Source organism: Cnephaeus nilssonii, assembly GCF_951640355.1.
Source record: "Cnephaeus nilssonii genome assembly, chromosome: 13".
Lineage (NCBI taxonomy): Eukaryota > Metazoa > Chordata > Mammalia > Chiroptera > Vespertilionidae > Cnephaeus > Cnephaeus nilssonii.
The window spans coordinates 40321048-40347007 of record NC_137084.1 but is presented as its reverse complement, the minus strand read 5'-3'; the positions used below and the strand labels follow the sequence as shown (position 1 = coordinate 40347007).

Genomic DNA, 25960 nt, shown 5'->3' with positions numbered 1-25960 from the left:
GGATTTAGAAGTACAAATTGCCACCTATTAAAATCATCACAAGAATGTTAAGTACAGCAAAGGAATATAATCAATAGCATTGTAATAACTATGTATGGTGTCAGATGGGTGCTAGACTTATCAGTGTGATCACTATGTAAGGTACATAAATGTCTAATCACTATGTTGTACACCTGATACTAATATAATATTGTATGTCAACTCTAATTGAAAATAAATTAAAAAGAAATAGTAAATAAATAATGGAAATGATTCAGCTCAGGCAGTGGGACTCACATGAGACAGCTTCTATTGGACCGCGCCTTATGACTATACTTAAGGAAGACAAGTCAAATGTCCTGATGGCTGGCGAGTGCAGCAATGGTGGCAAGAGCCTCTCCCACCTCCATGGCAGCGCTAAGGACCCCTCAGGGGATGTCCGCCTGCCAGCTTAGGCCTGCTCCCCACAGGTGGACATCCCCCGAGGGGTCCTGGACTGCAAAAGGACACAGACCGGGCTGAGGGACCCCGGTGCACGAATGTTGTGCACGGGGCCTCTAGTAAATAAATAATGCTATGTAATATATACTTACTATCAAATATTAGTTTAATCACTGACAATAATGTTTATAAACAGTTTTTATTGGTTTGCAAAATGTTTCTGGTGGAATATAGAATACAAATGAGTGAATACAAAATAAAATAAAGTAAAATAAATGTTCTACTAAAATCCACCTTTGATTTCTTTGTTTAGAAATCTATAGCAATATCCACCTCACTTTCTTCTAACTATTATTCAAATCCCTTCTTATCCTCAGCATCTCAAGAAAAACTAACTGAGGAAATTGTCATAACTTACCTGAAATCTACCATCCAAATAGGACTTTTCCCAGTATTCACTTGTATTTTCTCTCTAATGACTTACCTAATCCTTTCATGCAATTTTGATTACCAGTGCAATATCTTTTTTACAGTGGGAACCCCTGAGAACTCTCATGTCTAAAAATTGATAGTTCCATGAAATGATAATATTTTTATTATAAGTTACATATGTCCATAATCATAGATGTGTATGTACCCAAGTTCAGAGATGCTAACACACAGCAACATATGTAGGTGGACAAATCCTTTTAACAAAATGTAGATAATTATATAGGAATAGAGCTCTCTTTTCCATCCAAATATGTTTTGTATTTAAAAATTATATTCATCATTAAAGTGAAAAGTCAAAATCTTACTTATATTTAACAGATGTTGATTTATATATCCTACCTAATAATAGACAAATATGCAAATTGACCATACCTTCGCTATGCCCACGATTGGCCAGGAGGCGTGGAGGGGGTGGGATTCGGGGTGGCCGGGGTGGCCGATTGGGCCGGCGGGACACTGAGCTCACGTAGCCAGCGGCGGCTCGAGCTCAGCGTCTGCGCCATGGCTGTGCTGCGGCACAGAAGGGGCCTCTGGGGCAGCGAGCTCACATCCCGCCGCGGACCATCAAAAGCGGGGGAGCTGGGTGCCTGTCTGCTCTGGCACCAGGCCTTTCAGAAGCCTCTGGCGTGGCGGAGGCTTCTGAAAGGCCTGGTGCACCAGTGATCGAAAGCAAAAGCGTGGGAGCTGGGTGCCTGTCTACTCAGGCACCAGGCCTTTCAGAAGCCTCCGCCATGCCGGAGGCTTCTGAAAGGCCTGGTGCACCAGCAATCAAAAGCAAAAGCGTGGGAGCTGGGTGCCTGTCCGCTGGTGCATCAGTGGACAGGCACCCAGCTCCCCCCCCCCCCATACATGCATTATTCAATCATGAACTGGGCCTCTAGTTCTTTAATAAATTTTTAAAGAAATATAAACATATCTATGTAATTTGGTAGCTTGTTCACTAATTATTAATTATTCACACCACAGATTAGCTTAGACTAATGTTCTCTGAGACTCAGAAAAGCAACTCAGCCTGAATTTCAGTTCAAGGTCAACTCATCCTTGAAAACCCAGTTCATACCTCAACTCTGTCCATGCCCATACTCTGTTCACAATGAAAGATCCTTCCTCTTGGGTACTGAGAATACTTATTCTTGTTTTATCAAAGCCCTGGCTGGTTTGGCTCAGTGGATGGAGTGTCGGCCTGCGGACTGTGGGGTCCCAGGTTCAATTCCGATCAAGGGCATGTACCTTGGTTGCGGGCACATCCCCAGTGGGGTGTGTGCAGGAGGCAGCTGATCGATGTTTCTGGCTCTCTATCCCTCTCCCTTCCTCTCTGTAAAAAAATCAATGGGATATATTTGGGGGAAAAATTCATGTTTGCTCCTTTAATCCTTGTCTAAACTATGTTGCATAAAGAAAGGGATGATTTTGAAAGGTTTTTTATCTCTATTGTTCCAAAGCGTAAGAATATGCTCATAGCAGATAATGCGAGATCCAAATTTTCAAATTATTTTACAAGTAGCTAATTTTTCCTATTATATAAGTGATCTTTAAAATGTAAGGAAAAACTAATCACAAGTCTGATGGAAAAGAGAACAAAGACACAATTAGAACATGCTTAATAATTAAAAAGAGAAATACAATTAAGACTATACCAAAATATCATTTCTCACCTGTCTGACTGGCAAAAATTAAAAAGATTAACATTGTGTTGGCAACAGTGTGAAAAACAGGCTCTTTCATACATCCCTCATGAATATACATATAATATACTTTTTGTGGAATTTGGAAATATATTCACAACATTTTATGCATTTATCCTGTAATCCAGAAATTCACACTTATAGGAAATTATCTTTCAGATATACCTTCACAAGTACAAAACATCTATGTAAGGTTAGTCACTATGTCAAAGTTTTTGTAACTAAAATATTTGAAAGAACTTTATTTAATCCGCACTCTTATACTTCCTAGGAGTGTAACCTTTCCCAAGTTACATAAAGGCTTTAGAATCACATGAACTTAGGAGAGAGTTGCAGTCTCCATTAAAATCAATACATACTAGCTGTTTATCGGGGAAATATACTTAACCTCCTTAAGGCTTAATTTCCTTCTCTGTAAAGTAAGATAATAACACCCACTTCAGAGTTGTTTTGATTATTGAGACAAGCTAGATACAACAAAAAATAATTGCCATATTAATGGACATTTTGTGGCTTTCAATGTTTTCTTTTACAATATAGATGAAATGTACTCTTTTTTGGTATATTTGTTTGCACCTCTAGGAGAACTGTATTTCTATAGGTTGAATGTCTAAAAGTGAAACATTTAGATCACAGATAATGCATATTACATTTTTAATAAAATATTAAATGTTTCTCTTCAAGATAAAAACTTTCCTCTATATCTTCTTATTTTATATTTTAAATTGCAAAATTAACACATCATACTAGTAAAGAATTACATTTGAAAAATGGACAGCAAGCCCTGGCTGGGTAGCTCAGTTAGTTAGAGCAATGTCACCATATGCCAGGATTTCCAGTTTCAGTCTCCAGTCAGGACACAAACCATGTTTCTTTAAGGAACATGATTTAGACAGGGATTAAAGGAGCAAACATGAAAAGAAATTCTGATAAAACAAGAATAAATATTCTCAGTACCCAAGAGGATGGATCTTTCATTGTGGGCAGAGTATGGGAGTGGACAGAGTTGAGGTGTGAACTGGGTTTTCAAGGATGAGTTGATTTTGGACTAAAATTCATAAATAAGTGGAACAACAAATCAAAGTTTCTCTCCCTTTCTTTCTTCTCTCTCTCTCTCTCTCTCTCTCTCTCTCTCTCTCTCTCTCTCCCCTCAATTTTAAAAATGGATAACAAATTTTCTCTGATGTTATTTCCACAAAAGTAACATGTTTTTGTCTAGAATCAGAGAATCTGCCCTTTTGTGTGTATATATATATATATATATATATATATATATATATATATATATACACACACACTGTATATACCCTTCATTAAGAAACAATGCCTTGTAGACTGAGGTCTGAGAATCTGAGAGGGAGATTGAATAAGGAAGGTGTGATCCAAAAGGTATAACACAGTTTATCTAGGGGGTTAAGATATTTCTTCTCATTGAATCACTACCACTTTTCCAAGTTTCTATCTCAGCCCAGCCCTAACATTATCTGTTATCTTTATCTAATTATTCTCAGCTATCCCTGAGAATACCCAAATAAATTATGGCTTTACCCTTTTAATTTGACAGATTTTTTAAAATTGAAAGAAGAGGGAGAGGAAAAAGTTGAAACAGTTTCTCCCCATCCCACTTGAATTTTTCCAAGCCTCACAGTCCTCAATCCTCTTATTTTAAACTTTAGCCCTAGAACAAAAATCAGAAGACTTCAGATGAAAAACAATTTTTGAGCTTCCTATTGATGGCCACCTTCTTTCTTTATTAATGAGAAGGTTTTTTTAAAAAAAAAATGTATTTGCCTATCTATGTCCATATCAATTATTACTTGGTATGTATGTACATATAGGGATTCCATAAAAACATGGAAAATAACATACACTGTTATATTATTCAGCCATCAAAAGAGTGAAGTACTCGTATATTATTCAACATGAATTAACCTTGAAAATGTTATGCTCAGTGAAAGAAGACGCATTGCCCAATCCTCTGTTTGGACTTACCTGAACACCCTCCTCTCTGCAGGTCCCCCTTCCCCAGCCCACATTTTCAGACCAGGTTAGGTTCATCATCTCTTTATCTTTGGGGCAGAAGTTTGGCCTACCTCTTAGAGCTGCTGTGCCATTGAAAGCCTGTAGTCACAATTCGTGGGCTTTATAAGCTTTACATGTATTCATAGGTTAAATGTAAATGAAATATAATTTAAAAATATAATCTGTAATTTTAAATTGATACATTTTCATGGTAATTTTGCAAAAGATGCCATTAGGATGCCAAGTGGTTATCTTGACTCACTCCTATAACTTTAGATATTTTTATTCACTTAGCTACTTTAGTTAACTTATTAATATGGAATACAGGTGTATTATCAGTGTTATTGAACACTGACATGATGTCAGAAAGCTAAAAAGTGAAGACATTTTAGAAGTCTCGTCTCTGGCCTTCAGTTAGTTGTTCTCCAAGGCCTCAGAATTTGCCATTCTGTAAGGTAACACAATAGGGCATTTTGGGACAGTGGTGACCACACCCCTGAGTGCAGGACCTAAGGCTTTGCTAGGCCGACCGGCCCTATCAGTGGTATCTCCTCCTCCCCCCCCCCCCCGCCCCCGCCCCGCCTCTTTGCCCCCGAGTCTTTCTGCCTTGGTGGAGGTGGGAGCTCTGGCCCAGATCCAGGCTGCGGATTCCAGGTCGGTAAGCAAATCCATTTTTTGGCTGGCCACCCCTGTCCCCACTAGTCCTGAGAGTTTGACTTGCCTTCCTGGTTGGGTTGGGGGGCTCGCGAGTGGGGGAGGAGTGAGGGGCACCTCTGCAGTTTTGAATTGACTAGTTTGGGAAGGGAGCAGAGAAGAGGGACCTTTTGAGCTAGGAGTAGACTAAAGATAGTGATGATTAAACCTGATTGTGGAAGCTAAAGAATGTGGAGAGGCAACTCTGGAAGTGCTGGTGGGGAATGACAGCAAAGCTTGGACTCAGAGGTCAGCAGCCCCTCCCCCACCCCTGCCTCCGGCTCTGGGAAGCGAGCACTGTTTGCCCTCCACCCTGCAGGCCCAGACCTCGCCCTGAGGGAGTTGGGAGCTGAGCCGGCCGCGCTCAGCCGGACCTGCGGGCAGGAGGGGGAGGAGGCCTGGCTGTCTGTGAAAGGGGTAGGGCCACGTTGTGTTTTTAGTTGTGTTGGGGTGCTGGGGGGAGGGGGAGGTAAGAACACCGAAAGAGTGAGCGCCCTCTGTTCTTCAGTCTATTTAAAACTCCTTGGTCTGCTCTGGGGAGCCCTGACCACTTGGTGCTGCTCACTCCTGGAGCTTCGCTGGCTTCTCCTTCCCTCCCTGTGCCCATCACTGGCAGGTATCCGCCGGCTGCTCTGTGACTGGGCCGCTTATTGTTACTTCTGGCCAAGAAAGGGCCACAGGGCAGTGAAAGAGATGAGCCCCTTCCCTTAGGGAGCTCATGATTTAGATCATTGTATCTTTCTTTTTCATCCTCACTGCAGATGAGCTTAGGGACATTTAACCAGTCATTCAATCCAGACAGCAGTGTGTGTTTCAGAGCAGGGGCGATGGGCGCTGCAGCCTGTTTCATGTCTGGCTCAGACACTTAGATGCTGGCTGTGTGCCCCCCACCTGTTACCGAGCTTCATTTCTTACATCTATAAAATGGACATATTATGTAATAAAATGTAATATTCATATCCTAGAGTTTCGGTGAGGATTAAGTGAGGCAGAAGTTTAAATACGCCAAATGGATTTACTCAAATTATTGAGTTATTATTGACAAATGCAATGCCTAACTTCAAAAGAAATGCACACGTTTTGAAGTGGTGTAGAGAATAAAATTTGATAAAGTGCACTATGATAAAGGAAAACATGTTTACTGACATCTAAACAAGTTAAAATGCAACAGAGTTATGAATTATAAGTGGAATTCCACAGATGCAGGAAAAATCAAACACAAACATTTTATAATTTATCCAAAAAAACCCCCAAAAACCTCAGTTAATGGATGATCTTAAAAAGACGGAAACCTGTGCAGGACAATATTTTAAAATTTTGCAAAGTTAATAAAAAATTTTTGAAATGCATGGGATAGTGATTCTTTTGAAGTGAAGTTTAAAAATATGTATTTGAAGCTGATTATGTTCCAATTCAAATACTTGTTGAGTGCCACTTGTTAGATAATCAATCCCAGATAACAGAACAGAGTGGAATGTCATTCTACACGAAGATAAAAAGACTGTTATTCCCTAAGCACAAGAAGCCCAATTTACTTAACTTACTTTATAATTGCATTTGCCTCCTGTTTAGGTGTTTACTTCGCTTTCACTAGAGCTTCTAGTGGAGGGGGAGGGGGAGGGGGAGGGGGGGGAGGACAGGCCAACCCTGGCAATCTGATTTCTAATTGTCTGAGTCCACCACCATCCCCATCTTGGTCTAAACTTTAATAGCTCCTGCCTAGTCACTGACTTCATTGTGAAAGCTATTTTGATGTCCAATTGTGACCTTCTCTAGTTTAATGGGTGGTTCAGATCTAAATTTCAGTCCATTCTCTAGTCTTCCTCTCTCCCCATCCTCGGCCCCACCTTTGCCCCTTTCTAGCTATTTTGCACTCTACTTGGGAAGGATGCTGCCTTGCCTGGGGCACTACTTCTAAACCCTTAATGTGCATATAAATGACCTGAAGATCATAAAGTATAGAGACTGTTCTGGTCGGGGTGAAAGCCTAGAGATTCCTCATAAAGAGATCCATTGGACTCCAGTGCTGCTAGTTAGCCGACCTCTTGACCTTTTTCAGGCTTTTGTTTTATATTTAACTGTTCCCACCTAGTCCTGAATTTGGCCACTTTCATTTGCTAATTTGATCCTCAGGCACCTACAATCTCAAGCTGTGGGTTCTGCTCTTCTCACACAACCAGACTGGCATCTGGGCCCATCCACACCGCCCTTGAGAGCTGGCCTTAGGCTGAGACAGTCGGCCTCCCACATCTCCAGTGGACTGCGCTCTTCTGCAGCAGGTGGTCAAGGGCCTGCTGGTATGTGGGACAAGGTTACTCAAACCCTTGCTAACTATATATTAGCCAGCTGTTCCCCTCCTTTACAATTTCTTCTTTTCTCCGCTCTCAACTTTATTATATCATTTAACAACTCTTACATTTTTTTCCTCAAAATTCCTCTCTCTTGACTATCCAATGTAGTGCATTAGATAGTAAAGAAACAGAACTATAAGGAAGCCACATATGTAATTTTAAATTTCCTAGTGGCCTCATTGAATAGTAAGAAGAAACAGGTAAAATTGATTTTAATACATTTAACTGAATGTACCAAAATATTATTAAGACATGTAATCAATATAAAAAACTTAATGAGATAGTTTAGATTATAGTATGTATTCTATATTTACATTTCATTTCCAATTAGCCACAGTTCAAGTGCTCCATAGCCACATGTAGCTACTATATTTGACGACACAGTTCTAATTTATGCCTAGCAGCGCAGAAAGCCAAACTTTCAATATTTCTCATTGCATTTCTTCTTTTGTTTTTGTCAGCTCTAATGAGTCATAATTTACATCCAATAAGTTATCATTTTTAAGATTACAATTCCATGAGTTTTGACATGTATACAGTTGTGTAACCACCAACATAATCATGATATGTAAAAGGTATTTCCATCATCGCCAAAATTTACTTGTGTCTTTTCACAGTTCATTCCCTTTTCACATCCCTGGGCCCTAGAATCCACTATTCTGCTTTCAAATAGCATAATTTTGTCTTTTCTAGGATTTTATATAAATGGAATTATACAGTAACTTATCTTTGCTGTCTAGTTTTGTTCACTTTAGATAACGTTTTGACAGTGTACTTGTTGTATGTATCAGTAGTTCCATATTATTGTTTTGTAATATGCCATAGTATGGATATACCATAATTTGTTTATTTGCCCCTTAATGGTTTTATGGATTATTTCCAGTTTTTTTTTTTTTTGGTGATTATTGAATTGCATTGATGAAACCGATACTCTCCCCTAAAAGATTGCTTATACCAAGCACACTTTTGCCTGAAATAAATGTATGTGTATATGTTTATGTTGGGGAGATGTAGTCGATCTTCACTTAAAATAGTGTGGTTTGGTGGTTGATCAGCCATAATTTGATTCTCGGTCAGGGCACATGCCTGGGTTGTGGGCTCGATCCTCAATAGGGGGGGACTTGCAAGAGGCAGCCGATCAATGATTCTCATCATTGATGTTTCTATCTTTCTCTCCCTCTCCCTTCCTCTCTAAAGTCAATAAAAATATATATTTTTAAAAGGTAAGTGAAAGATGAAACAGAGGGCCGGAGACCATGGGATACCAGGACACAGGCTTTATTGGAGATCACCCTGCTGATTGGTGATTTCATGTAAGGCACATGATTAGGCACCTAGGGATTTAGGAATTGGGGGCTTAGGGTATATGGCAGGTGCTGATTGGTGGTTCAATGTACAGTCCATATAAGGTGTTCAGGAATGTCCGGCTGCAGGTGGAGTTTACATCATACTCAGTCCATCAGTTGGGGGAAGGGAGGATATATCAGTAAATATAGTAGCAACAACATTTTTTAAGAGCAATTTTATGTTGCCAGCAAAATTGAGGGGAAGGTACAGAGATTTCCTATATACCCTCTGCTCCCACACATGTATATTACCATCTCACACCGCAGTCATACATTTGTTACACCTGATGCACCTACACTGACACATCATCATCATCCAAAGTCCTAATGTAAATGTAATGTATTGTGTTTTTAATTTCAAATTCCACTTGTTCATTGCCAGTATAGCTGTAGGTTTTTTTATAGGTGTGCTTTATCAAGTTGAAGAAGTTCTCTAGTTCTTTTCTTTTTAATCTTTATTGTTGAGAGTATTATAGATGTCCCCCTTAGCCCCCATTGCCCCCTCCACCCTGCCCCAGGCCTTCACCATCCTACTGTCTGCATCCATAGGTAAGATCTTTGGTTAATCTCTTCCCACACTCTCTTCCCCCTACCCCTTGAGATTCATCAGTCTGTTCCATGCTGCCCATGCCTCTTATTCTATTTTATTTATCAGCTTATTTTGTTCATTAGATTTCTTGTTCATTTATTTTTATTTTTAAATTCAATTGTTGATAGATATGTATTTCTTGCCTTTTTCTCCTCCTCTTCCTCCTCCTCCTCCTCCTCTTCCTCTTCCTCCCCTTCCTCCTCCTCCTCCTCCTCCTTCTCCTCCATGTTCCTCTTCCTCTTAAAGAATACCCTTCAATACTGGCTTGGTGGTGATGAGCTATTCCTTTTTATCTGAGATTTGATTATAAATGGGTATTAGAATGGTCAAACACTTTTTCTGCATCAGCTGATTTTTCTTTTCTTTAATTAAATATATTTTTATTGATTTCAGAGAGGAAAGGAGAGATAGAAACATCAGTGATGAGAAAGAATCATTGATCAGCCTCCTCCTGCACGCCCCACACTGGGGATTGAGGCTGCAACCCTGGCATCGAACCTGTAACCCTTCAGTCCGAAGGCTGACTCCCTATTCACTGAGCCAAACCAGCTAGGGCTCATTTTTCTGTGTTTTTTGTTGTTGTTGTTGTTGTTTTTTAACATTAATTGATTTTCAAAATTTGAACCAGCCTTGCACATCTTGGATAAATCCCTCTTGGTCATAGTGTATAATTCTCTTTATACATTGTTGGATTTGATTGGCTCATATTTTGTTGAGGATTTTTGTAGCTATTTTAATGAGAAATGTTGGTCTGAAGTTTTCTTGCAATGTGTTTGTTTCCATTTGCATTTCTCTGGTGACATGAAGTAAATAATTTCATATGCTTATTTGCCATCTGTATATCTTTGGTGATGTGTCTGTTAACATCTTTGGCTCCTTTTTTAATTGGGTTGTTTGTTATTGTGAAGTTTAAAGAGTTACATTTATATTTATATTTAGGCTATTGGTATTAGGGTTGTGTTGGCCTTATAGAATGAATAAGTTGGGAAATACTTTTTCTACTATCCTCTGAAAAACATTGTAGATAATTGGTATTATTTCTTTCTTAAATCTTACACAAAATGTACAGGTTAACCCATCTGGGCCTGTTGCTTTCTGGTTTTGAAGGTTACTAATTACTGATTCATTTTCTTTAATAGAAATAAGCTTATTAAGATTGCCTTTTTCTTCTTGTGTGAGTTTTGGTTAAATTGTGTCTTTCAGGGAATTAGTCCTTTGTCATACTTCTAGTTTCCATAGAATTTGTACTGATGAGTGATGTCCCTTCTTTCATTACTGATATTAGTAATTTGTGTCCTCTCTTTTTTCTCAAAAGAGAAAAGCTTGTGTATCTTATTGATCTTTTCAAAGTCAATTATTTTTTAATATTAACAATTTCATAAAATAATGATTTATTTCCTTTGTGATTCCCCAAGGCCAACATCAAATTTATCTATAAATTCAGTGGTAAGTTATAATTTTAATCCTATTATAAAGTTAATTGCTCATGTCTGTTAGGTGCAGTGCTAAGCTATGGAATGTGCCCTCATATTATTCATTAAGGTATAGACCCTCATAGTATAGTATTCTAAATGAGATTATGTAAGTATGTAAGGAAAATAATAAACCAACTAAGTGCCCAGTTTCCATAGGCATGATTACTTTGGTTAAACCTGAGTATCTTAGATGATAGATACTCTATAATACCAATTAGTTACTTACTTTCATTAACTTGTTAACAATTTATTAAGTACCCTATATGGAGAAGAGGAATAGAGAGGAGTACCCTGAGTCTGCATTCAAATTCCGGATCAACCCCTTGGATTAGCTGCCTAGCCTCTCTGAGCCTGAGTTTATACAACTGTGAAATGGGGTTGAAATGACACTCAGTGTTGTTATAAAGAATTATTGAATTGTTACATGTATAATAGTTAGATTATTGCCCAGTATATAGCAGACTTTCAATAAATACTTATTATTAGTATTGCTATTACTAAACAGCAAAGTGAATGAATAGGACCAGGACCTGCAAGAACACCAGAGGACACTAGGTAGCAGCTCTGAGGTCCTGTTTTCACATTTCTAAAGCACCACCAGGTCTGTGCCTGACTTTTACCACCTTTACCACATAACTGTCATGTTCAAATTATGAAGTTTAGGAGCTTTGAACTAGGACTCTGAACTTGTTGGGTTATGCAACTCTACAACTTACAAGATTTGTGCTTTTTATAAAGTCACTTAATTTCTCTTTTCCTTTTTTCCCCCTTTTTTCTTTTTTTGTCAAAGAGCAAAAAACACTCTTATTTATTCAGAGTTTTTCTATGAGGGATAAAGAAAACTTGGGAATGTGATTTCTAAATCACAACTGGTTATAAAAGTATTAATTATAAAAACATGATCTCCTGTTTTTGTGGTCATTGTTGCTTCTTTAGAGTCTTAGGGGAGTGATGAAAGGGCTCTGAGTGGAACAGAGCTGTTAGAAAATAGAAGTGTCTTAAGTACAAATTGATAGTTGCAGAATAGTCATGGAGATATAAAGTACAGCATAAGGAATATAGTCAATAAAATTCTAACAACTCTGCATGGTGTCAGATGGGCACAAGACTTACTGGGATGATCACTTAGTAAATTATGTAATGTCTAATGACTGGGGTGGTGTACATCTGAAACTAATGTAATATTGTATATCAACTGTAATTGAAAAAAAAAAGTAGAAGTGTCTTCACAATAAGTGATTCCTCTGATCTTGGGGATTAGATACTGGAAAGCAATGCTAGAGTGATGGCAAAGAGGTGAAAAGGTCCATGAGAAAGGTGTGTCCTATGGAGGTTCTAGGTGTTAACTCATCAAAAGTTGAGGACCTTTAGAGTGGACAGTGTGTCAGATGGGAAGATACAGTAATAAAACAACAACAACAACAACAACAAAAACAAGCTCTCCGATCCCATGGAGCTTATAGTCTGGTGGGGAGTTCAGACTATTAAATATATATATTAGGTGGTGATCAGAAGAAAAATCCAGCAAGGAAATATCTCAGGAGTGATTGTATGGGTGTCCAAGCCAGCTAGGCTCAAAAGAGCAGACTTTTCTGATGATGGAACATGTAAGGAGAGAGTTGAATGAAGTCAGAGATATGCAGATATCAGGCGAAGCGTCTTCCTTGCAGCAGAAATAGCAAGTGCAAAACTCCTGAGGCAGCAGCCTTTTATTTTTGGTACTTTAACATTGAGAGGGGTTTTGGTGGACTGAGAAAAGGTCAAACAGATGGCCACTCCTTTCTGGGGCCTCAGTATGTCCATCCATCCAGAAGAGGTAAAAGGATATCATGATCTTTACTCTAATGAGGTTGAAATTGATGTCTAACATGCAGTCGGGTAAAGAATGTGTTTGAAGTTAGAATGAGGAGCCCTTGTTGCCCCAGGTGTGAGACCTCTTATTCCAGGATAGTCAGCATCCCTTCTTTTCTCTCTAATTTTCTTACTCTGGCCCTTTTTTGTTTTCCCATCTACCCAGAATTCTGTAAGTATCTTAGGAGCCAGGCCTAGGCAGGAGGAGCCAGGACAATGGCTACAATGACTTCAGCAGTACTAGTGGACATACAAGATGAAGTGACCTGCCCCATCTGCCTGGAGCTCCTGAAGGAACCCCTGAGCATAGACTGTGGCCACAGCTTCTGTCAAGCCTGCATCACAGAGAACAGCAAGGAATCACAGATCGGCCAAGAAGAAGAAAGCAGCTGTCCCGTGTGCCAGACCAGCTACCAGCTCAGGAACCTGCGGCCTAATCGGCATCTGGCCAACATAGCGGAGAGGCTCAGAGAAGTGGTGTTGGGCTCAGGGGAGCCGCTGAAGGTGATTCTTTGTGCGCACCATAGAGAGAAACTCCAGCTCTTCTGTAAGGAGGATGGAAAGCTGATTTGCTGGCTTTGCGAGCGGTCTCAAGAGCATCGTGGTCACCACACGTTCCTCATGGAGGAGGTTGCCCAGGAGTACCAGGTGGGAGCCCACGTGGAGGAAAAGTAGGGAGGAACAGAGTTCTTGGCAGGAAATCTTAATTTTATGCTAATTTAATTTTTGTAGTCTTCCCATTCAGCTAGAGGAATGAACCTAGAAAATTCCCCCTGGCCAAGAGTAGAGACTTTAGCAGTTTCTTGCTGCTCAGGATCAGCTCTGCATATCCTTTTGAGAAGGGGATGCTGCTGGGGGCAAAAAGGGAGGTTGGGAGCATTGAGTGTGGGGGGATATGGTGGTAATTAGAAGACTTGAGGGACTTCATGGTCAAGTTCTTTCCCTGGGACGAAAGAGAATCACCCTGTTCCTACTGGTGCCTATCCCCTGTGTATACCTTGGCTGTCTCGGATTTTCAGTCCAGGGCCGGACAAGTTTCTTCTGAGATCAGCATGCTCTGTCGCATTCATTCATGTCTAGTCACTGAGACCATTTAATGCTTGACTTGATGTGTTTCTTCCAGGAGAAGTTCCAGGAGTCTCTGAAGAGACTGAGACAAGAGCAACAGGAAACTGAGAAACTAAAAGCTGAGATCATAGAGAAGAGGACATCCTGGAAGGTAAGAGAGACTCTTCCTGAAGGTGTCCTGGGGATTGAGAGCAAGGAAAACTGGTCCTGTCCCCGATTTGGCTAGAAGAGTTTCCCTTTGCCTAGTTTGCCTAGTCCTTCTCTGCAACACTTCCAAACAAAGCTCTTGTTCCTGGTGCAAGGCAGGGGAGAGAAAAGGGGGAGTTAGGAAATGAATATATTAAACGGGAATCCAGGTTTTTCACCACAGTCACATAGGAGAGGAAACATGGCCATTAGCAGCTTCTAATTCCTGATTCTGGACTTTGTTCTACAGTTTCAAGCTCTGAAACTTGGAAGAACGGGTTAGGTACAGGCTGATCATTCCTACCTTCTCACTCAAAATTGGATGGGGAGGCTAGTGGAGAGGCATGAGAGACCGGGGAGGCTGCTTGAAATCTAAACCTCACCCAGGAATCACAGTTTACACCTAGGAGGCCTCAATAAGTCCACCGGAGGCTAATGTTCTGGAAGAGTGGAGGGGAGAATTGAAGAAAGACCAGGTTCTGCAGGACGTTCCCCCTTCACTCCTCCTCTACCAGTGAGACCTGGCCAGGGAAGCAGTGCTGAGCCTGACTTCCCACCCCTTAGAGAGGAGACCCTCAGCTCCACAGACTAGCAGACTCTCTTCCATGTCCTTGAAGAATCAGCTGGAACCTGAGAGACACAGGATCCAGAAGGAGTTTAATCAGTTGAGAAGCATCCTGGACAAAGAGGAGCAGCGGCAACTGAAAAAACTGGAGGAGGAAGAGAGGAAGGGGCTGAATATTATGGAAGAGGCAGAGGATGAGCTGGTCCACCAGAGCCAGGCACTGAAGGAGCTCATCTCAGATCTGGAGCGTCGGTGTCAGGGGTCCACAGTGGAGCTGCTGCAGGTAAGACTCATGAAGGAGCCCCCAACCTGAGAGTCAGGCAAAGAGAGACTAATATTCCTACCTTTCTGACACGGGACTGATATCCTGATGGAGGCAAAAATAAAATTCCTTTGACCCTGGGGTGCCTCTTCCCTATTATATCTCACTTGTATTTATTATATACTAGAAGCCTGACACATGAAGATTCATGCTAGACTGGGCTTTCCTTTCCCTGGCTGCCGACACTGCCTTTCCGCTCCAACCCCACCTTCCCACGCTGCCCAGAGGCCCTGAGAGATCAGGGTGATGACACAAGCATTCTGCCCTCCCCCTCCCCACCAGCACTCAAAATTAACCACCATCTTTGTTGGGTTAATTTGCAAACCACTCCTGATTGGCTGGTGGCGTAGCAGAGGTATGGCCAATTTACATGTTTGTCTATTATTAGGTAAGATAAAAAGTGGTCCAAAAGTTCAGTTGATACTGTGGTGGGAATCTACTGTGTCCAGTGATATTCTATTGGAGCATTAATCAGTCTTGACATTATTGACATATTGGGCTAGAAAAGTTACTATGAGGGGCTGCCCTATACATTGCAAGATGTAGCAGCATCCCTGCTCTCTGCCCCCTAGATACCAGAAGTACCCACACCCAGCTCTGACAATCAAAGCACCCTCCAGACATTGCCAAATGTCCCTTGGGAGGAACATCTCCCACCTCCCCCTGTTGAGAATCACTGGCCATTAGGCACCTGTTGTCGATGATACTCTATTATGATTTGTCATGTGCTTTCACTCACTTTCATAGTAGATAAACACATACCAAGCTCAAGTGCTCAGAGATTCTTATGGAATCACCAGCCCTTCTTTGTGTTCACCCTCTTCTCTAGGGCAGAATCATTTACCATGTTGTAATAGGAGTTTGAACTTGTCTTTTAAGACATAAGAAAACTGAGCTCTGGTGTGTGTGTGTGTGTATGTATGTCAGGAGGGTGCAAGGTGTCCAATATAGAGAGTTTTGGTGGTAGAGCTTAAACTGAGGTTAAAACCTGAAGAGTTGTTTTTTACATTGAGTGGACAGTATGACTATAATGTTGCAGAAAGCACCTTGTGACATTCTGGAACCTTCAGGCCCTTCCTTATTTTTTGTTTAACTTGTTTTCCTCTTGCTCTTCCTTTGCCAGTGTGATACTCATTTCTTTACCTATTCTTGGGCCCCAGCATTAAGGTCAAAAGGTAGTTACTTTCTATCTGTTGAAGCTTTTCTTCATTGACTGCTTCTGGTTTAACATCTTTATTTTCTTTTTCTTGCCCTTTTTTTCATTTTTGATATTGGGTTACCCTAATGTTTTCTTCTCCTCACCCCTTGCCCCCCAGTTCTAGCCCCTGCACAGACTCCTCAAATTGTAAACATCGCTTCATAAGTACAGAGGAATCAATTTATATTGCTAGTCCAGGTATCTATCTAGGCTACGCCATGGACATTTAAAAAAAAATGCTTTTATTGATATCAGAGAGAGGAAGGGAGAGGGAGAGGGAGATAGAAACATCAATCAGAAGGGATAATCATCAATCAGCTCCCTCCTGCCACCTGAGATCCAGCCCATAAGCCAGGTAATCGAACCGTGACTTTCTGGTTCATTGGTCGATGCTCAACCACTGAGCCACGCCAGCCAGGCCCCATGGACATTTTCATTTGAGTTTTCTCTTACAGTCCATTTTTCTAGAATTTGCCCATCACAGACACATTCTTCTCTTTTCCATGTCTGTGTAGCATTGTTGCTCATTAAGATTTGGGCAGCTTTCAAGTTTCAAAATGTAAACGATGAGAATAAAGCTAACACAGGAGACGTGCAGTGGCACCTGGTTGGATCATGCCTTAAAATTGCTGCAATCCTCGATATTTGGTATAAGTAGGCACATCCACCACCTCCACCACTTTCCATATTTGAGCCAATTTGAGCTGTGTTTCTGTTAAATGCAATCAAAATAGTTACGTAGATCAAACCATTGGCCTTTTCTTCAGTCACTGAAGTTTATAAAGCAGGAGTTAGAGAGACCAAATAGGCCATGAAGTAATTCTATTCAAATGAGGCAGATAGTGACAGCAATGACCTTGAAAAGCAGGTGGCTAACAAGTTAATGGTGTGAAATGGACTGGCTTGGTCTAAGATGAGACATCAGTGTGACTATAAGGAGGTTTTTATGTCAATACTTTACCTAAATTTAGTGACTGCATGAATGGTGGTATCACTGAAGAAGGTGGAAGATAGTAGAGGAGACCTCATGTTTGCAGAAAAAGTAAATTTTCTTTTAAAAATCTTGAGTTGGTGATGCCTGTGGCTCATTTGCTCGGGTATACCGTAGGTCCTCGGGTTACATCGGAGATCCGTTCCTATGGCACGATGTAACGTGATTTTTGCTGTAAGTCAGAACCCACCTATATAAGCACCTCCGTCACTCACATGGAGCACATACACAGCAGTAATAAAGTGAAACAGTAAAAAAAATTTAAAAGTAGAGATAACAATTCCTGACCTTTACTTGTGGTAAATAAATAATAAAACATAAAGCACATATGTACATATGTCAAAATGACGGAATTTTTTTTTTTTATAAATACTGTAAATGGGAGATGGCGACATAACCATGAAACTATGTACATAGAGTCCAATGTAAACAGAGGACTGCCTATGTAAGCGAGATCTGAGAAGTACAGAGTTGGGAATCCACATGTATGTGTTGAATTCAAGAAAAATAGATTAATTCAATTAAAGGAGCATAGACAGAGGAGATGAGGTTTAAGAAACAACCACAGTTACCCTTGCCAGGTTGGTTAGAGCACTGTCTTGAGGCACCAAGGTTTTGGGTTTGATCATTGGTCAGGCCACATACAAGAAGCAACCAATGAATGCATAAATAAGTATAATAACAAATCAATGTCTCTCTCAAAAAAATTCAGTAAATAAAATTAAAAACAATATTACAAAAGAAACACATTTAAAGCCTTGTATCCTCAGCAACCAGAATGTAGAGGACAGAAATTATGGCTTCAGCATGGGATATTCTCTAGGGCAAGGCACAATGTCTGGTAAATATAGGTGATGTACATATGTAACATTACACACACACACACACACACACACACACACACACACAGTTGTAAAAATAAAGGTACCAATGAATGAATCATCATTTCCTGACATCCCTATATAGGGTCTCAGGGACAGTGTGATTTCAAGTTCTTATCCCCAACTTGTGGTCTCTATATTAGTCATCAATATTCCCATCATATAATGGGGTGATAAGAATGGGATGAGGAACCTGAGTGAGGGTGTACTGGAGGACAGGGCTTATGACTCCTAGACTTAACCTGTCTCTTTTCTTCCTAGGATGTGAGTGATGTCACGGAAAGGTATGTGCAGGAGAACATGAGATGGTTCCTTTGGAGTGACAAAAGATTTCTGCAGCCATCCATAGAGTTACCTTGTGGTCAGTGGGAAAGGAAAAGAATCACAAGGCAGAGAAGATTTAGGACTGGTGTCTCGAGTTACTCATCATGAGAATTTTGGGGTCCCCCAAAATAAAGGGAATGGCCTGATTTCTATGGTAGGCTAATTTAGGTAATGGGAGGTCACAAATTGGAAACCGCAGTGCCCTTAAGGATAAAGGGTTAACAGTATCATTGATTCTCCTAATGCACTGTGATGGAACTCCTTTTCCACAAATCTCCGTGCCCGTTTCCAGCCCTGATTCTAGTAGTTTATGGCTATGTCAGAATACACAGGGCTTTCCATTGCCCTGTATTTTATCAGAGGGAAGTTTCCTCTCTACATCGCCCTATCCCAGAGTCCACAATTCAGCTTTTGGGACATCTTCCTTGAATTTCCCTTTCTCCCTTGGCTTTGGAACAGTTCATATCTTGCTACCTAGTTCTCCTCACACTTCCTTTTTTCTTTTTTTTTCCATTTCAATAAAAACATAGACCTGAGGTCTTAAGAAGAGGGATTTTGGCCTGAGATCAAAACACATACTCTCTATCCCATACTCCAGAATCTCATCCTTAAAGGTGACATCTAAAGTTGCCCACACACCAGGTCCATGTGAAATATGGAGCCTTGTCCCTTGCAAAGTCTGCACTCTTAATTTGGAGGTGAGGACATCTTTCTACAACTGGCATAATTCTAAGTTTAAGTGAATCCTAAGATGCTGTTCTGAAGGTCTTTCTTTATAGTCCTCTGGGAACCTCGAAGGCTTAAAGTCAAAAACACTTAAGGAAGGAGCCCTTTACTGGATGCTCTCAGAGCCCCAGTAACAGGTTCCTGGTATTCTGCCTGTCAACACACATTTCCATATCCTCATGGTAGACCCTCTGGTTGGCACTGACATTTTAAATATTTTGGTGGATTTGTTTTATGAGGCAGCAAAGGATTTTGCAGCCATTATTTTATTGGCCTGAGATCAAAACATAAACTCTCTATCCCATACTCTAGGATCTCACCCTTAAAGGTGACATCTAAAGTTGCCCACACACCAGGTCCATGTGAAATACGGAGCCTTGTCCCTTGCAAAGCAACAACAAACAAACATAAAAGAGGCTTTGAGGGGTTAAATCTTATCAAAATTTACAGATAGTGAGAAACTAGTTTCTTGTTCTGGTTTTCTGTCCCCAGCATCAGGGCTCTTTGGGGAATGATGCTAATTTTCTTCAGGAAAGTGTTGAGGTTTACCCATGGGCTTAGGAGATGAAGGACGGTGGTGCTGGAGGAATCCAAGGTCAGCCATATAGGAGATTCATAATGTCTGTTCCCTAGGAGTGAGTACTGGACTCTGAAAAAACCAGAAGATCTCCCCACCAAGCTGAAGAGTGCATTTCGGGCCCCCGATCTGAAAAGGATGCTACGAGTGTTCAGAGGTGAGGAGATAGAATTTGGATGTGGGATGATTGTAGTAGTAACAGATAAAAAGCATAGAGGTTATAGTTAGTATTTGGAAATAGGGGCTAAGAGAGGGTCAGGTAAGGAAAGGAACACCAGACCAGAACCTGTTGGTTCTACACATGATTGACTTTTTGTCATTACAGAGCTGACAGATGTCCAAAGCTACTGGGGTAAGTAGAATCATAGCCTCTTTAAGCTGCCATGTTCTGATCCTCTTTTACATGTGAATCTTCCCAAACCAATCCCACTGCCCCGTCCCCAACACGCAGGTATAAGCTGGTGATCCTTCCGCCCATCCCCCCACCACATAGTTCCAATTCCTCCCACCCACGTCTGTGTCACCCCTTGTCATCTGCTGATGTTGTACCTTTTCCCACAGTGGACGTGACTCTGAATCCACACACAGCTAATTTAAACCTTGTCCTGTCGAAAAACCGGAGACAGGTGAGATTTGTGGGTGCCACTCTGCCTGGGTCTCATCTGGAAGAGCACTATGACTGTGGCGTCCTGGGCTTGCAGCATTTCTCCTCAGGAAAACATTACTGGGAAGTGGATGTGGCCAAGAAGACTGACTGGATCCTGGGCGTGTGCAGCGATGCTGTGGGACCTCCATTCTCTGTCAACCAGTTTGCGAACAATCGCAATGTTTACTCCAGATACCAACCTCAAAATGGCTACTGGGTGATTGGGTTGCACCATAAACATGAATATAGAGCCTACGAGGACTCTTCCAGTTCCCTGCTCCTCTCCATGACCGTGCCCCCTCGCCGGGTTGGGGTTTTCGTAGACTATGAGGCCGGCACTGTCTCCTTTTTTAATGTCACAAACCACGGCTTTCCCATCTACACCTTCACTAAATATTACTTTCCTACCACTCTTTGCCCATATTTTAATCCTTGCAACTGTGTAGTTCCAATCACCCTGCGTCGCCCAAGCTCTTGAACATTCTGCTTCCCACACCCACACCTGAGGAGGACCCTTTGAGGCTTTCTGACCTTCTGTTTTCTGCAGTCTCCCTCCTTTTTCTTTGAACATTTACTCAGGGCTATGATGCCCTGGTGGTGACAATGAACATCCTTCATTAAGTTATTACAGCTCTAGAGATAGGTTAAGGGTAACTTTCAGCCTTTTACTATTAATCATGGTATTTTTTTGTCAATGCATAGGATCAAATTTGGGAAGTCCTCTTAATTTGCTCTAAGTTTTTGTTCTGAATGGAAAAATGAGTTTCAACAGATATTGTCCCTAATGACTGAGATAATCATGTCATTTTTATTCTGTTATTGGAGTACATTGATTTGTTTCAATGTTTAAGCCTAATACAAATTCCTGAGATAAGACACTATCATTTTTCATGTGCAATACTGAATTCGTTTAGCTAATACATGTCTTAGATTTTATTTTTATCTCTATTTATAAAAAAATTGACCTGTATCTTTATATTCTTATATATCACAGGTTTTAGAAAATGCAGTAAATGAGCAAAGAAATTGATGTATGTTTGTGTAAGTACATATAAGAGTGCTAAAGCCTATTATGTTAATTTTGAAGGCTTTAAATTTAAAGAAAGAAATTCCGACCAGTTTTTACTACAACCTCCATGGATCTTAAAATGTTAAGAGTAGTAATTGAAAAATTAAAACAAAATCTGTCAAGTGCATTGAAGTACTAAAAGGAAAGAGGAAAATGATCCATCCAATATAGATTATTTTAGGAAGAGAATGATTTCTTTCCATTTCTCCACATCCCCTTTCCTTTATGCTCAATATGAACAGCCAGTGAGTGAGCAGCTATGACTGGGGTAGAGAGGTGCTATATGCTTTTGGACCCAACTGTAAAAGCAATTATGAGGTGGAGTGAGGGTGGGAACAAATATCAAGGAGTTAACTAGAGCTAATGTCCAGTCAGTAGCCAAGAGCCACTGGCAATTCAAATTTGACTAATCTGAATTGAGACATGCTATATGTGTAAAATGTACACCACTGGTTCAAAAAATAATATAAAAGATTGTATTAATTATTTTTATATTGTAGAGTACAATCATAATATTTTGGATATATTGTGTTAAATAAAATATATATTAACTTCACTTGTTTTACTTTACTTGTTTGATGTAGATACTAGAAAATTTTAAATTATATATGTGGCTCGCATTACATGTTGATTGGACAGCTTATCCTGTAGTGCAATTTCTCCCAATAAGGGGGCTCTAGTATAAGGAAGATGTTACTCGTATATCCACATGGATCCTCTACCTCTGAGGCATTTGTGTAGAAGGTACTGGCAGAGAGAAGAAGATCTGAACTTATCTAGAAATTTATAATTTAGAAGATCATAGAAAAAGGTCATGGCCAGAGAACAGATTGTGCATAGTCTGGTCCCTGTCTTTAGCCCTCAGGCTGTTGGACATTTGAAGATCCATTGTGGTTTGAGGAATTATTAGTTCATCCTCCTATCTCAGCTTTAGTCAGTTAGTGTCTGTATGAGATGAAATATAGGTCACAGTAAAAGCCGTGCCCCCTCGCCGGGTTGGGGTAAGGTTTCATTTGGGAGGTTAAATTTGTGGGAGACCAGAGGCCAAATGCACACTCATTCTTATCTGGACTTTATTCAGAAGAAATATGAAAGGAACAGAAGCCAACCAGTGCCCATGTGGCTGATGGAAGTTGGGGGATAAGAGATGATGGTAAAAGAATCTGTAATTGTGCCCTTTTCATTTCTTTTCCCATGTAGTAAGTTCCAGGTGAAAGGAGTTAGCCCAGCTGTCCTCTCCCTATGGAGGTACCTAGTGAATGACTTTAGTTAATAGGAAAATCAAGTGCTTGCTGGGATGCTGTAGGTGAGATGTGGGGAGAAATTAGAATGAGTTTGCAGCCCTGGCTTTCTCTGGGGCATGGGGGGAGGGTGTCTGGGCAGGGGCCTCCTGGCCTTGACATTTTTGGCGTGATGCAGTAGGCTAAGCTGCTATGAAAATTAAACCCCAAAACAAAATGGATCCAATAAATGTATTTATTGCTTATGTAAAAAACATGAATATAACTAGGGGGTGAGTGGCACTATTCCACATGGGATGCATGGGGCAAGCTCTATCCATGGCTCTGCCATCTCCAAAGACAGTTATTGCCATCAATATCAAGACAGCAGAAAGGCAAAGAAAACTGGGGAGGCAGTTTGCTTCTTAAGTCCTTAGTTCTTATGTGGAATTCTTAATTTCTGCTCACAACTTTCTGCTACTGAGAATAGCCATGTGGCCCCACCGAATTACAAAAAGATTGTAAGATGTCTAGCCACATACAAGCAAGTACAAGCAAATTTCCAGGGAAGGAAAATGCAGATTTTGGTGGATGCCAAGTCGCCTCGTGGCCTGGAACCGTAAGCAACTCCTCTTCCTCATTTCAGAAGATCCAGGATCTCAGATTTTTTCTGGGCTGTTTATTCCATCCTGTAGCCTAAAGTTCATAAGAAAAAGACTGAGTGAGGGCAATGCTGTTGCTGGAGTCTTAGGCAAGTGGTAAACTTAATCCTAACATTTTTCAACAAGCCTGTTCTTGCTAGAGCTGGCATTTACATTTTATTCTACTTTATAAAGAAAAAAATTTGGAGTGAAGGGCTTTTTAAACATTTTTATTGTGATACAATTGACATGTAAATTGCACATATTTAAAGTCTACAATTTGATAAGTTTTGACTTGTGAAACATCACCATCAAGACAATCAAGATATCCACCCTCTTCAAATGCTTCCTCCTGCCCCTTTGTAATCTCTTCTGTCTCTGCCCACCTCACCCCCATCCCCTAGCAACCACTGTCTGCTTTGTCTCAGTGTGCATTCTCTAGAGGTTTATATAAATAAATCCTTCAGTTTTGTTGTCTGGTTTCTGTCATGCTCCAGATTGTTGCTTATATTATCAAGAACCCATTCCATTATTATTGCCGTGTAGTATTCTATTGTATCAATGGGTCATTGTATCAATATAATTATATTGTATGTAAAAACTTACCCATTTGCCTGTTGATGCAAATGTGGGTGGTTTCCAGCTGTTAGCTACTACAAATATAGCTGTTGTGAACATTTCTTGTAAAACTCAAACAGTAAACACATGCTTTCATTTCTTGTCTAACTGCCTAGCTCCAAAATAGCTGGGCTATAAGGTAGGTAAATGGGTAAGGTTTTGGAAGCTGCCAAACTATTTTCTAAAATGATAGTACCATTTTACATCTGACTTCAGTTGCTCTACATCCTTGCCATGGCTTGGTTCAGCTTTGGGAGAGTGTGGGGCTATGGGGAATAATGGGAATAAATCAGAGGGATCCAGGAAAGTGAAGCAGAAATTTTATTTCTTTAATGTGACTTTTTCTCCTTTCTTTCCTTTTGGTTTAAACTGGCCCCATTTAGCACCCTGACTCGCCATCTCCCTCTCCCTTGCATGTCCATTCCCTTAGTTATTAAGCCATCAGGACAATGAGGTTCTACTCAGCATCAAAAAAATCTTTGGAACAAAGCCTCAAATCTATTGACCACAGAGTTTCAGTCAAAATAGACTTCAGTTGTGTTTCAGTTCCAGACCCAGCAAAGAGGAACCACCCCACCGACCACACCCTCATGACACCAGACAGGATGACACTATGGCTGACATTAAGACCTGATACAATGCTCAACTTCTCCCCGCCTTGGCCCTGGCCAGCCAGCAGAACCCACAACCCCAACTCCCTCAGTTGCCATAATTAATGATTTTCCACCTATAGAACCCATCACCTGGAAGCCATCAGGGAGCCAGGTCTCAGAACAATAGCTCACCTGGGACTCTGGGTTTGGTGTCATTTCCTTCAAAATAAACCTTTTGATTGGGCTTTGGTGTCTAACAGACCCCTTTACTTGGTAACAAAAGCTGCCACTTTACTCCTGTAATGGTTGCTATCATCCTCCGGATAATTTCAGTTCTCCCTCTGCCTATATAAACGAGTCTCCATGGTGTGACCCTTTCCAATTCTTGTGGTATCTCTTGTTTACCTGGAATTCCAAATACAATCTCATGGAACCAGTTGCAGATTACAACAAATTGCTTATCCTTCATTCTAGCCATTTCTGCCTCCCAGAGGTATAACTCAACTGCAAGTAATGCACCAGAGGAACTCTTGATACCCTAATGGTATCCAAAAGTGACCATTATTTTCTATTTCGAACACAGTACATTTGATAGAAGGTTGGCCTGGATAAGTCTTTGTTGTGGGAGTTCTGTGCATTGTAGAATGGTTAGCTGTATCCCTGACCTCTACCACTAGATGGCAGCAGCCTTCCCCGTAGTCATGACAACCAAAACTTTCCGACTCTGCCAAATGTCCCCTGGGGCAAATCTTCCCTCCCCACCCCACCCTTCTACAAACACTGGGTTTAAGCATTACTCTCTGCTGTTGCCCTGAAGGACTGCCACCATTTGGTCCAGAAGCTCCGTCCCCTTTCCTTTTCCTGCTAGCCCCAAGAATTTCACTTTCACTTCTCAGCCAGTTCCTCAGGAGGAACTACTTCCTGCAGACTGAGCCCGGGTTGGAGAATGAACCCTGACCAGAACTGCCCCGTCTTTCCCTCACCACTTGAACCAGGAGTCAAGACACCTCCGCTGGGACCTGAAGGTGGGTGGGGAGGTTTGTGGCAGGCCCAGCGTGGGAGACTCGCGGAGAGAGGTACTAGGTGAAGTTAGGTGAGGTATTTTGTGGCGCAGATGTGCTCTGAAGGGAAGAAAAGCCAGCTGCAGGCTTCCTACTCTGAGTGCAGACACAGGGCAGCGTCTGGAGAGGGACAGCTTGAGAGAAAGGAGTATTGAAGAGGCAGAGGGCCTTGTTTGCTTCCTGGAGGGACCCTTATTTTTCCAGGCTGAGTTCATCCCCATCCTCTTCCTATTCTATAGTTTTGATTACCTATCTTGCTGAAGGGGACTGTAATCTCTCTCTCTCTCTCTCTCTCTCTCTCTCTCTCTCTCTCTCTCTCTCTCTTTCTTTCTTAAAGAGATAAACAGAAA

General features: G+C 41.0%; 1 protein-coding gene across 1 annotated transcript in view; it reads left to right on the top strand.

Moving 5' to 3' along the window:
- Positions 1–5242: 5242 nt before the first annotated feature.
- LOC307110108 (uncharacterized protein) overlaps positions 5243–25960 on the top strand; it is a 33200-nt gene continuing 12482 nt past the window's right edge. The window contains exons 1-10 of the mRNA XM_079789155.1: positions 5243–5273; positions 13091–13572; positions 14048–14143; positions 14796–15026; positions 18397–18419; positions 19819–19919; positions 20088–20114; positions 20324–20878; positions 23216–23316; positions 25418–25574. Coding sequence (XP_079645281.1) covers positions 13141–13572; positions 14048–14143; positions 14796–15026; positions 18397–18419; positions 19819–19919; positions 20088–20114; positions 20324–20878; positions 23216–23316; positions 25418–25574 — 1723 coding nt within the window. The 5' untranslated portion in view covers positions 5243–5273; positions 13091–13140. The remainder of the gene's footprint in view (positions 5274–13090; positions 13573–14047; positions 14144–14795; positions 15027–18396; positions 18420–19818; positions 19920–20087; positions 20115–20323; positions 20879–23215; positions 23317–25417; positions 25575–25960) is intronic.